General features: G+C 43.4%; 1 protein-coding gene across 3 annotated transcripts in view; it reads right to left on the bottom strand.

The window, feature by feature from the left end:
* The window catches only part of ADAM12 (ADAM metallopeptidase domain 12), a 177,999-nt gene extending 166,016 nt beyond the window's left edge, over positions 1-11,983 (bottom strand). The window contains exons 1-2 of one of the 3 annotated variants that reach the window (XM_053388910.1): positions 11,489-11,983; positions 11,007-11,138 (exon numbers count right to left, since the gene is read on the bottom strand). In XM_053388910.1, the coding sequence (XP_053244885.1) occupies positions 11,007-11,127 (121 nt within the window). In that variant the 5' untranslated portion in view covers positions 11,128-11,138; positions 11,489-11,983. Of the gene's footprint in view, positions 1-11,006 lie in introns of all 3 variants that reach the window. The other 2 variants (XM_053388914.1, XM_053388911.1) reach the window with 2 other exon arrangements.
* Between the last annotated feature and the right edge of the window lie 858 nt (positions 11,984-12,841).

Below are 12,841 nucleotides of genomic sequence, written 5' to 3'. Positions count from 1 at the left end.
AGAAGTTTACAAAGATAAAGGGGCTGCAATGCTGGCACTACTTCCAGCTTTTAGAAAATGAGTATCTATCAAATAGTGTCTTTGAGAATAGCTAGAATGATCTGCTAAAAATGTTAAGTCCTATTCAGTGTTAGGGACGCTGGTGGCGCTGTGGGTTAAACCACAGAGCCTAGGACTTGCTGATCAGGTCAGCGGTTCGAATCCACGCGACAGGGTGAGCTCCCATTGCTCGGTCCCTGCTCCTGCCAACCTAACAGTTTGAAAGCACGTCAAAGTGCAAGTAGATAAATAGGTACCGCTCCGGCGGGAAGGTAACGGCGTTTCCGTGTGCTGCTCTGGTTCGCCAGAAGCGGCTTAGTCATGCTGGCCACATGACCTGGAAGCTGTCTGCGGACAAACGCTGGCTCCCTCGGCCTATAGAGCAAGATGAGCGCGCAACCCCAGAGTTGGTCACGACTGGACCTAATGGTCAGGGGTCCCTTTACCTTTTATTCAGTGTTATGTATATACAGTACAAGTCTTACTGAATCCTACAAAGGGAATAAAGTGTACTCTTTCTTCCACAAAACATTTATTCAACAGCACATCCTGCTGCTTCCTTTTCTTTCTTTTTAATCTTAATTCCAGCTTATCTTGTTCATTTACATCATGTATTTTTCTTCTCTACAAAATTAATAGTCATGTAACATTTTTTTAGAACATTAAAGATCAGCTAAGGCCTTTGATGAGCCTGAGGACAAAACAGCAGCTAGATGACTCCATGCTTTTCTGAAATTAATTCAGTGCCTTCTGCTTCTAATCAAAATGTATCCTCTCTCTAACTTGACAGGGCTGCCAGCTTCAAACTAATCTACATGGAGGTTTGTTGCATGTCCATTTGATCTTTTGCATTGCTTAGATTCATAAGACATAACTACTCGAATGAGAAGGATGAGTTTCAAGTATTACTGCCCCTTTAGCTAAGCAGCTAAAAGAAACTTTGCTACATTGCAGTTCAAAGAAATATTCAGTGTCATCACTTCCTTTTCAGTGAATCACTTCCTTCTGAGCTACAATGTACTGATAAAAAACCCGCAAGACAAAATATGCCTTCAATATGAATTCAGATCTCCAGGGCCTGATGAGCTTCTCCCAAGGGTACTAAAGGAGGTTGCAGGTGTAATCTCCAGCCTCTGTAGACTGGAGGTGGGCAAATGTTATTCCCATCTTTAAAAGGGGGATAAAAGAAGACCCAGGTAACATCAGCTTGACATCAACACCAGGAAAGGACCTAGAACAGACAATTAAATGGTTGTTCTGTGAGCACTTAGAAAAGGATGTTGTGGTTACTAAGACCCAGTATGGGTTTCTCAAAAACAAGTCATGCCAGAGGAATCTCATTTCTTTTTTTGATAGAGTTGCAAGCTTGGCGGATCAGGGGAAAGCTGTGGACATGGTGTATCTTGATTTCAGTAATGCTTCTGACAAAGTCCCCCATGCTATTCTTGTGGAGAAACTGGTAGAATGTGGGCTGGATGAGGTAGCTTTTAGGTGGATTTTTAGCTGGTTCACTGACCAAACCCAAATAGTGCTCACTAATGGTTCCTCATCATCCTGGGAAAAAAGTGACAAATGGAGCCCCACAAAGTTCTGTCCTGAGCCCGTTGTTGTTCAATGTCTTTATAAGCGACTTGGAATAGGAATTGAGGGGGTGCTCATTAAATTAGCAAACTGGGAGGTGTAGCTAATGACACAGAAGAGACAATTTGAATTTAACAAATTGGAGGAGATCTGGACCAAAACTAACAAAATGAAATTCAATAGCTACAAATGTAAGGTTGTACACTTAGGCAGGAAGAACCAGCTGCACAAAAATAAGATGGGAGACACCTGACTTGCCTGTAGTACGTGTGAAAAGGATCTAGAGGTCTTAGTAGACCACAAACGTAACATGAAGCAACAGTGTGATGCAGCAGCAAAAAAAAAAGGCTAATGCTAGTCTAGGCTACATCAACAGAAGTATAGTGCCCTAATCAAGGGAAGCAATAGTTCCACTCTGCTCTGCCTTGGTCAGACCACACATGGAGTACTATGTCCAGTTCTGGCTGTTACTAACAAAGATATTGACAAGCTTGAATGTGCGCAGAGGGGAGCAACCAATATGATCAAGGGTCTAGAAACCCAAGCCTTATGAGGAACAGTTGTGGGAGTTGGGTATGTTTAGCCTGGATAAGAAGAGAAGAAGAAGAGTTTGGATTTGATATCCCGCCTTTCACTCCCCTTCAGGAGTCTCAAAGCGGCTAACAATCTCCTTTCCCTTCCTCCCCCACAACAAACACTCTGTGAGGTGAGTGGGGCTGAGAGACTTCAAAGAAGTGTGACTGGCCCAAGGTCACCCAGCAGCTGCATGTGGAGGAGCGGAGACGCGAACCCGGTCCCCCAGATTACGTGACTACCGCTCTTAACCACTACACCACACTGGCTCTCAAGAGGAGATTGAGAGGATAGAAGATAGCCATCTTCAAATATCTAAAAAGCTATCACATGGAAGATGGAGCAAGCTTGTTTTCTCCTGCTGTGAAGTGTAGGACCTAAACCTATGGCTTCAAGTTACGAGAAAGAAGATGCCAACTAAACATCAAGAAGAACCTTGAAGGTAAGAGCTGTTTGAGAGTGGAATGGACTCCATCAGAAGGTGGTGGACTTTCCTTCCTTGAGGTTTTTAAACAGAGGTTGGATGGCCATCTGTCATGGGTACTTTATCTGAGATTTCAGCATTGCTGGGGGTTGGACTAGATGACCCATGAGGTTCCTTCCAACTCTACAAATTTATGATTCTACGATTTTATAATCTCAAGACTGCTAATTTTACTACTTGGCTAGCTGAATACACTGCTATATTGAGAAGGGATTAAACAGCCTTTCATAAATATAATAGTACCCATTGTAGCACATGCTTCCTTAACAGTTGGGTCTTCTTAATATTTCAGCTTCTGTGGTATAACCTTTGGAAGCCTGCAGTTCTGTACACAATAAAGTGCTTCATTCTGGGAGCCATATGACTCCATCAGTCATTCAAGCATGTGTTTGGTGCAGCTTGAAAGAGCAGAACTTATATAAGTCAACTATTTCAAAGCTGACTGTATCTTTAAAAATACCTGGTTTATATGTCAATATAGTATCTCTATAAACCTTTCATTTCTTGTATATTGGCTTGACCCACACTTTCTTGGTATGGGTCTGAGCCGTTCCCCCCTTGCTCCCATGGAAAACCCACTCCTTAGTGCTAAACAGGAGAAAACATAAATCTGGAGAAAACCTGTATTGCTGTTTACTCCAACTGAGTGCTAAGAGCAGTTTTCCCACTAGGGGAAAGCAGAGGGACAATAGGAAGTGTGGGTGAGCCCTGAGAAGGGAAATGGCAAAATGTAATGGCAAAATACAGATAAATTTGAGGGGCTTTTTACTATAAGATGAAGCAGCCAGGTAAGCAGCTGGTGATTAGAAATGGGAAAGAAATTCAGTTCCATTCACATGTGAAGGTGAACCTACCTAACTCATACTTTCTGAAACTATATGTGAAACAAAACACAGACATCTTTAAAAACTTTCATTTCTCCAAATTTTGCAATGCAGTTCTCCAGCCAAGCAATGTGTGCAAAAATGCATCTATTACTGGAAATAATGTACATTCCATTTTGGCGATGGTAACACTGGTTTAAGGAGCCATTTGGTGCCTAGCTTATATATCTGATTTTCTAACACTGTATAGTAAGCTGCTTTGAGTTACCTTGGTTAAAAAAGCGGCCAATAAATTTAATATATATAATATATAGGTACAAAGGGCTTAATTCACAGCTATGAGAACAAAGGATGGCATGAAAAGTCATAGACACAATACCACTGTAAATTTTGTAACTATATTATGTGACCAACATCTCATTTTGATCAGTTTTACAAAGATAAAACAGTGTTCCTCCTTATATTTCCCCCCCAGTTTCTACCAAAAAGCACCTTGAGAACTAATACATAGGGATTAGTCCTTGCATCTGCGGCTAGTAATAAATAGAACAACTCAAATACTTCCAGCTCCTGCCTGCTTGCATGTTCATTTCACTTAATGCAGTGTCAAGACAAAGAGCTGAAGGATTACTCATTCAATATTTTTGTGTTTTGCATCATATCACCATTCAGATGGCGCGACGTTCACATTGTAATTTAATCTTTCACAGATAAGCAGCCATAAGCGGGATATTTTGCTACATTCAATCAGCTCATATTTTGAAAGGGACACAAATATAAAAACACATACACCACAACAAATTGAGGACACTACCAGAAAAAGTCTCAAATATGTGCCTGATTAGGATCTTTTGTGTAACTGCTGGCAACAGATGCAAGAGGCATTTTTGCCAAGTTCCACATTCAGATCTGTATGCCTTGCTGTATGCTATCAGCCAGCACAATTAACAGGCCATGGAGTATTCCACTTGTTGCCATATTAGATCATATATTTTGGAGAAGAAAAAATGTGTTTATCCAATCTATGGTTTCATTGTACTGTATTTTCAGATACACAAACAGTAAATTCAAGTCGTCCTCATTCTTACTCAAGTTCTGGGCCAGAAATGACACTGAAATGAAGTCATTTTAATAGCACCATGCTTTTGAAGCATTGAGGATGATAGCTAAAGTCTTACTGGATTTTTTAAAAAACACAAAGTGCACATATTTTAAATATTTTGCATGGTAGATTTGACATGCTATGAAAATAGCTGACAGCACAATCCTATACAAGTCCACCCAGAAGTAAGCCCCATTGAATTCAATGGCCCTTACTCCCAGAAAGTAGGAATAGAACTGCAGACTAACAATGCATGTTTACTTATAAGAAAGATTTAATGCATCAAACAGGCCTTAGTGAGTGTGCCTAGTATTCTGTCTCAAATTATTATCAATATTTTGTAATCATATGACATTCATTTATGCTTTTATATCCAACATTTCCTTCAAAGAGCTCAAGTAGCTGCTCTCCTGCCCTCCATATTATCCTCTCAACAACCCTGTGAGGTTCGTTAGGCTGAGGGATGGTGACTGGCCCAAGGTAACACAGTGAGTTTCATGGCTGAGTGGGGATTCGAACCCTAGACTCTCAGGTCTAGGGTCCAGCACCCAAACTGCTATACCACACTGACTTTCAGTCATTACAAAAATAATTTGTACTCTCAGTTTGGTCCCAAATTTTTCAAAGCCACACTGGTTCATTGCAAACCAAGGGCATATAACTAATTATAATTGCCTTAATCTAAATTGGATTCTATCCACAAAATAGGATTGCCTTATTCCAGTCGACCTCAGACCCCTGTCTCTTTAATATTCAGACATCTCCCTTTCCTGCCACACATCAGAGTGCCTTCCTTCCTCCAGAGTATATGTCATCAATGCACCACTGGCAATACAGTGGTACCTCTGGTTACGGATTTAATTCGTTTCCGGGTGCCGTGCGCATCCTGAAAAATCCGTAACTAGAGGCACTGCTTCTGTGCACGTGTGCAATGCGATAGAGCACTTCTGCGCATGCGGCAAAACCTGGAAGTATACACTTCTGGGTTTGCCGCGGCCGTAACCTGAAGATTCCAAACCTGGAGGTTATGCAACACGAGGTACCACTGTAAATAAATTTCTGGCAGTAGTACTATCAGGACTAGCAAGTGAGACAAGGTACAGAAATGCGGGACCAACAATTTGATTTGAGGACTCTCCTAGAGATGGAGAAAAAGAAACCTCTAGGCTTCAATATAGGAGCCTTCAAGGGACCAAAGGCCAAAGGCCAGTATAATTTGGAGACAATCGAATTTGAGCGGCAATTTGAGCGACTTTCACCTTGACACTTTCTGAATCGCTGGTCTCATATCACATCAGATGTGATGAACTCCAAACTCCCTAGTTTCCCACCATTTCATTATTTCTTGCAGTTGTATATTACAAAACAAAGATTTAAAATATTGCAAAATGGCGTGCAACCTTCCAAGTTCTCCCTAACTCTCCATTGGGCTAGATCAGTGATGGCCAAACTTGGCCCTCCAGCTATTTTTGGACTACAACTCCCACCATCCCGAGCTAACAGGACCAGTGGTCAGGGATGGTGGGAATTGTAGTCTCAAAACAACTGGAGGGCCAAGTTTGGCCATCACTGGGCTAGATGGTAAACAATCCATAGGCAGGGGCGGGGGCAGGGAAGTTTGCTAATACTTCAAGTTGTGAAGTCTGCAACTATTCACACAGGCAACCAGGAAAAGCACACGGGTTCTTTGATAGGTGGGAAGGAGCACAACTAGTCCCTGGGTCAGTTCTAGTTTTTGTGGTTTTAGAGATGGTGAGGCAGCCATTACTATGTTTCTTCTTCCTGGCAGTCCTTGGTGCAACCTAATATCTGAAAAGCACTTAAAAGAGCTTTGTCTGGATGTCTGCTACCTCCTCTCACATTATAACTGTGACCAGATACATACCCCATAGCTTTGACACAAGTCAGCAAACTTTCTTCTTCTTCCCTCTCCTTCCTTCCCCATTCTGTTTATCTAGCTGGTGAAGAATTATAGAGAATTTGCAAGCTTGCAAATTATTTTGTGATGTTTTGGTTGGATTTTTTGTTACTGGCCTATAAGGCTAACTTTGCTTTTTTGCATACTTTTAAATAACGCATAAATCTCCTATTTTGAAGGTCTGTTGCAATACACATAGATGCGAATGAACAATGAATTAGGCCATGTGCTTGCCTGTGACTAAGTGCAAGCTTCAATCACTCAGGGAAGGCTGTGGGCAGAATTCCTGCATTGCAGGGGTTGGACTAGATGACCCCTGGAGACCCTTCCAACTCTACAATTCTATGATTCTATGATACTTCATACTAAACAAATCATGTTGCATGGAATGTAGATAGGTAAAGCATATGTAATGGACTTCATAATATAAAATCAAATGAAACAAATTTTTATAACATGGCTTACTCAATGACTACAGAAGGTCGTTTCAATAAAATTAAGGCAGAATTCATCCTCAATAATGAGGAACGTTTCAAATACAGAAGCTTGTGTTTATCTCAGTTTTTTATTTGTAGTTGTTGGGTCCATCTGGTTCTGGGACAAACTGGCAAGATCAGTATCTGTCTGCAATTCTATATGTTCTGTGTTTTAGTTCAATACATTATTTGTACTGTAATTATTGTATTAATTGCAGCTGAGACAAGTACCCTAACAGATTATCCAAAACTGGCTTTGACTTTAAAGTACACATAACATTTGGAATGGGGCAGTCCAAAGAAACAAACAGACCTGATATGCGATATAAGAGAGACTGAATAAGTTGCCTACAAAAAGCAGTATAGGGTGTGTGTTTTTTGCTATTCATCTAAGTTCTTAAACACTCTCTCAGAGCTATTTAAATTCATTACATAAACACTTGGGCAGTTAAGCACTCATAAAATTGCTTTGTGAAGTGCCTACCCTACATTCACAGTAACCCATTTTATGCTTTAATATCTCAGGTGTATAATTTTTCTCCTTAAACTAACACAAATACCATGCCGATCATATTATGGATCCTGTGTGCCAAGTATTTAGCCTAGAAGCAGCATAATTCAGTACAGAGGTACACTGTGAGTCAAATCCCACAAGCATGTGCGCTTGACAAGAGCTAGAGAATGTCGCTTTAAGTTTTGCATCTATCAGCACGGTGGGTCACAGATGGCCTTCATCAACTCATATCATTATCCCGTTATTTATTTATTTAAAACACCCCTATGCTGCATTTCATTTTTTTAAAAAATGAAAGCTGGTTCACAATTACAAAACTAATTCAATAAAATCAACACTAAAAAAAGACTACAGCAACCTCCACAGTAGCCAGGAAAACTACAAGCTAAGTATCATTAACCAGCAACTGCTTGGCAAACAAGGTTATTTTAACAAATGCCAAAAACACACCACCATTGGGACTTGCCTTATTTCAGTTGGCACCTATGGGTGGTGGTGAAGGTTCTGTTCCATGCAAAAGCCCAGTTTTAGCACACTGCAATACTGTACACGCCTTCCTGAAAATAAGTGTAAATGAACTCAGTGGGGGCTACTTCTAACATGTATAGGACTACATTGTTTAATCTGAATTAGAGCTCTGCAGCTCTATTATACTGAGAAAATATTCCAAGGGGAAGGTTCCAAACACTGGTTGCATTCACATGCAACAGTAAGCTATAGTACAACAAGCAAATGAACAAGCCATGTATTGTTCACCCAAACTTGTTTCTTCCACAGCAGGCTGAGCACCTGGCGTGGTGTGATCAAACAAACCATGGTTAAGCATAGCTGCTGGGTTCAGACATGACACCAAACCATCATTAAAACAAGCCATGGTTCATAAGCCAACAATAAAACATTGCTCATATTGTGCTTTTGTTTCCAGAAAACAAAGCATAGTTAATATACTGGGCTGGGTTCAGATAGTCAAACAAATCTCACTTTAACTAAACCAGGGGTGGCTAACCCATGGCCCAAGTCCACTGCCCACCCCAACTGATTTTAGGTGATCCATGAAGCCCAGCCAACTACCAAATAATTTGGTTACCTTTCCCCTCCCCCCCAAAATTAAAAAATATACAGCAGGTGGCATCATTGTGCCTCCACTGTTGTGGTCACTGCTGATGTGGGAATGGGGATGTCACCTCTTTTTAGCTTCTTTCTCTGTTGCACCAGGTGAGTGCACTTGTTAGAACATCTCTGGAAGGCTGATGAAACTGGAAGAAATGTTTCTTAATGCTTCCTGTCAAATACCTTCTGACAATTGTGCCATACCATAGGAAGAAGGACATTTTCAAAGGTAAGAGGTGGCTCTGTTTCTTCCTCCCTAGGGAACTGCTAGAACAGGAGACTCTCCTCCTACTCTAGCACTGCCCTGGAGAATGAAAATCCTGTTTTCTGTGTGGCTCTATCTGCTCCTGAGTCCGTCCCGCTCCATCTGTTCTGTGTGAATGTGCATGTGTACGGGCTCATCTTGTCTGCTTCCCACCCCTGCAATCTGAATGTGTGTACATATATATACAGTGGTACCTCGGGTTACAGACGCTTCAGGTTACAGACGCTTCAGGTTACAGACTCTGCTAACCCAGAAATAGTACCTCAGGTTAAGAACTTTGCTTCTGGATGAGAACAAAAATCGTGTGGCGGCAGCAGAAGGCCCCATTAGCTAAAGTGGTACCTCAGGTTAAGAACAGTTTCAGGTTAAGATTGGACCTCCAGAACTAATTAAGTTCTTAACCCGAGTTACCACTGTGTGTGTGTGTGTGCGCGCGCAAACTGCATCTCACCCACCCCGCCACTAAGTGTATGTGGATTTGTACACACATTGCATGTGTTAAATGTGCTCAGTTTGGTATGTAGCCCTTGGACAGATAGCAACCCCTCAATGTGATCATCAAGCCAAAAAATGTTACTTACCCCTTGAGCCAAATAAACCATGGTTTAGCGCAGTTTTCTCCAATCCACTGCCCTCCAGATGTTTTAGACTACAAGTCTCATCAGTCCTGGCCATCATGGCCAGTGGTGAAGGATGGTGGGAATTGCAGTCTAAATTAGCACCTGGAGGGCACCTGGTTGGGGAAGGATGGCAGTGTTATGTGAGAACAAGGCTGTGTACTTTATCATACTACAGATTCACTTATATTTGCCTCTATTCTTGGGGCACCCAACCATGCACACAGGTCAACACACTTATTTCTAGTAACATGGGTAGAAGTAAAATTCTACAGATTTACTCAGAACGATGTCACTCTCATGAAAGTGTGCATAGAACTGTAGTGTAAAAGTTGCATGCCAATGAAAAAAACAGCCCTGTTGTTGCTTTTCAGTGACTTATTGGTATCAAATCAGAAAACAAACAGAACGAAAAGCTTATTTAAAAAAACCCACACAGGGCAGGCTAATATTTATGTACTGAAATCCATATTCGCACACCACTTAATTTACAATAATAAGCAACTTCTGCAACGGCATGTACAACTAGGGCTGCACACACACATTTCCTATGGCCTTATCTAAAAAGTGAATCCCCATTGAATTCGGGAATTACCTTTCAAAGTTTTAGCTGGAGGTAATCCTGCCTGAGGACCCTTCCTGGGACATTTCACTGTTCCTAGAATTCACCCGTGATTTGTCTTGAAATCAACCTTTGAAAGTGAAGCAGATCTCTCTCTCCCCCCCCCCCGCCCCGCCTTCGGCGTCCTCTGCCTTTCACAGCACTCAGGCAGGCAGGCTGGCATTCAACAGGTGTCCACGAGGCATGCAGGACTGCAATGGTGGCGGCGGTGGACGGGGAGTTTCACCTGTTACATTTATCATTTCCACACAGCTGTTGAAGGCGGGGTGGAGTCCTGGGGGGGGGGGAGAGATGGCCTCTCGGAAACCCCCTTTGGCGTGAAGTGACTGACGGCAACACCGGCGCGAAGCGGCAGCAGCGCCTCTTGTGCCCATTTTCGAAACCGAGCGGCAAAGCCCGCGCTTTTGCGCCGAGGGAAACGCCGCCTCTGGAAGGGCTCGCGCTCGTGGGAGGCGTTCGGGCGCCGGCGGGCGGGAATTCCGTCCTTCGCGCCAGGCGAGCGTCCCCCCGGCCACCACCCCCGCCCAAAAGCCTCCCGCCCAGCTCGGCTCTCCGGCTGCTGGAAGGAGCCGCCGACAGAAGCGCCCGGAGAGACAGAGAAAGAGAAATGCCGGCTCCTCGCTGCTCCCTTCTATATACCAGTCACACAAAAGGAGAGCGGGGCGGTAGGGGGAGGACTGTTCAGTGTGACCAACTCGGGGGTAAAATATAAAGGGGGGAGAAGAAGAGGTGCCGGGGAGATACAGCAGAGAAAATATGCCGAAAGGGCGGCTTTCTTGCAGGACAAAAGAAATGCAAAACGTGGACGTTTGACAGAACTTGGGAGGGCCGCTTTGGCGGTGCATGCATGCATGTTACGTATATAAGCATTTCCAACTTACCTTGAGCCCCGGATGGTGGTGCTATTAAGAGGCTGAGCAGCAGCAGGAGCAAGAGCTGGGAAGGGGGCTGAGGAGGAGGAGGAAGGGAGCGTAGCCGCTCTGCATGGCGACGCATGGACATCTTAGCCTAGACTGAGAAACTTTCATCAGCTGGGGTTGGAGAACAGCCCCATTAATATACAGTTACAGAGCGAGCGAGAGAGCACGGAAACTCAGGATGTGAGAGATTTCCTGCATACAGCTGACTCCCAAACCCCTCCTGCTCCTGCATAGGCTGATGATGAGTTGGGCTTTGCTTTCATATCCCCCCCTCTCTTAATTTAAACTGTTGATGGAGAGGGGCTTCCCCCCCCCCGCAAGATCAAATACGTTGACCGTTGCAATAACTGAACAAATTGTCCGGGTTGGCTAACAGGAGGCACTGAAAATCGTTAGTGGAAGAAGGCAGGCCCTGTGAAAAAGTGCCCCTTGCCAACACTCACAGTTCTCATTACAATGGAACAAATTATTGTCTTCTTTGCCTTCGTCCTGCTGCTCCCGCGCAGGGTCCTAGCGCCCTCCGAAACGTGCAGGCAGAAACCGTTCCTTTGCAGAGCAAGTGACCTGCCAATTTTCAGTTCGTGTTGGAAGGAGACTCCCTCATTTGGGATTAATTTTAAGGCTGGCTGTAAAATTCTTCTTCCCCTCCAGCGATGATGAATGATCTTGTTTTGTCTCAAACGTCTCTTCTCTCAGATTGTTGTGTGTGTGACTCAAATGGCTTCAGAAAAAAAGTGATGAGTTCTTCCCCTCCCCTCAAAAATAAAAGGATTCCTTGCTGATATTATAATTGTGCTTAATTCCAATGCCTGGTTGGATTGTATTTTATGTCATTTTAAAGTGTGAGGAATAGAATACTTCTTCAGCACGCCTCCTTCAGGATTTTTGTTTTTAAATCTTCCTTCATTCACATTGTCACAGCTGTCAGACAAATGAAAAGATATTACTTTGTGTCTGACATGCGGTCACCCATCACAGGAACATATGTAAATAGATGATGTTTGCAGTCTTTTTCCTTTATGACAGACTTGCAGCAGGCAGGGAAAGGGGCCAGATCATTCTTCCAGAATTTGGAACACTAAAGTATTAGTTTCTGCAAGTGGATAAAAGCCAGTTTTTGTGTATGTGTTGAAATTCATACATCCACCTTTGTAATGCTGGTAAAAATCCATCTTTTTGGAATAGGTGAGGAGGACAAAAGGGTCTATGCACGTGATAATTCATCTACTGCACATACTTGTTTTATTCTGAAATGTAGTCACGTTTGGTTTGTACCCTCAAGGTGGAATTAAGGTGGTTAGGGGCTTTTGTGCAGTTCCTAAAATGGAGCCCCCCCCCCCCCCGCTCCCTGCTAAGGATGACATGAAATAGCTTGACTTGAAGTGATCCATGCTCTGGTGACCTCCAGTCAACCATTGTAATGCACTCTGTATGGGGTTGGCCTTGAAGGTGGCCCAGAAGCTGCAGTTGGTGCAGAATGCACCAGCCAGGGTGCTGGAAGACATTATTGCCTGAGTAGCTTCTTTAGGACCTGTGCTGGTTGCCATTAGGCTTCTGAGTCCAATTGAAGATGCTTATTTTGACATATAAAACCCTAAGTGACTTGGGCCCAGAATATCTGAAGCGACACCTCCTCCCATATAGACTACCCTGGGTGCTGAGATTTGTAGGGGAGGCCTTGTTGGCAGTTCCACTGCCATGTGAAGTTCACGAGGGGTGAGAAGGCCTTTTCCATGGTAGCTCCCAGGCTGTGGAATGCCGTCCCCTCTGAGGTGCAACTGGCCTTGTCACCATGA

Source organism: Podarcis raffonei, chromosome 5 (genome assembly GCF_027172205.1).
Source record: "Podarcis raffonei isolate rPodRaf1 chromosome 5, rPodRaf1.pri, whole genome shotgun sequence".
Classification (NCBI taxonomy): Eukaryota; Metazoa; Chordata; class Lepidosauria; order Squamata; family Lacertidae; genus Podarcis; species Podarcis raffonei.
Note: the sequence above shows the minus strand (reverse complement) of the source record. Positions and strands in the feature narration are given on the sequence as shown.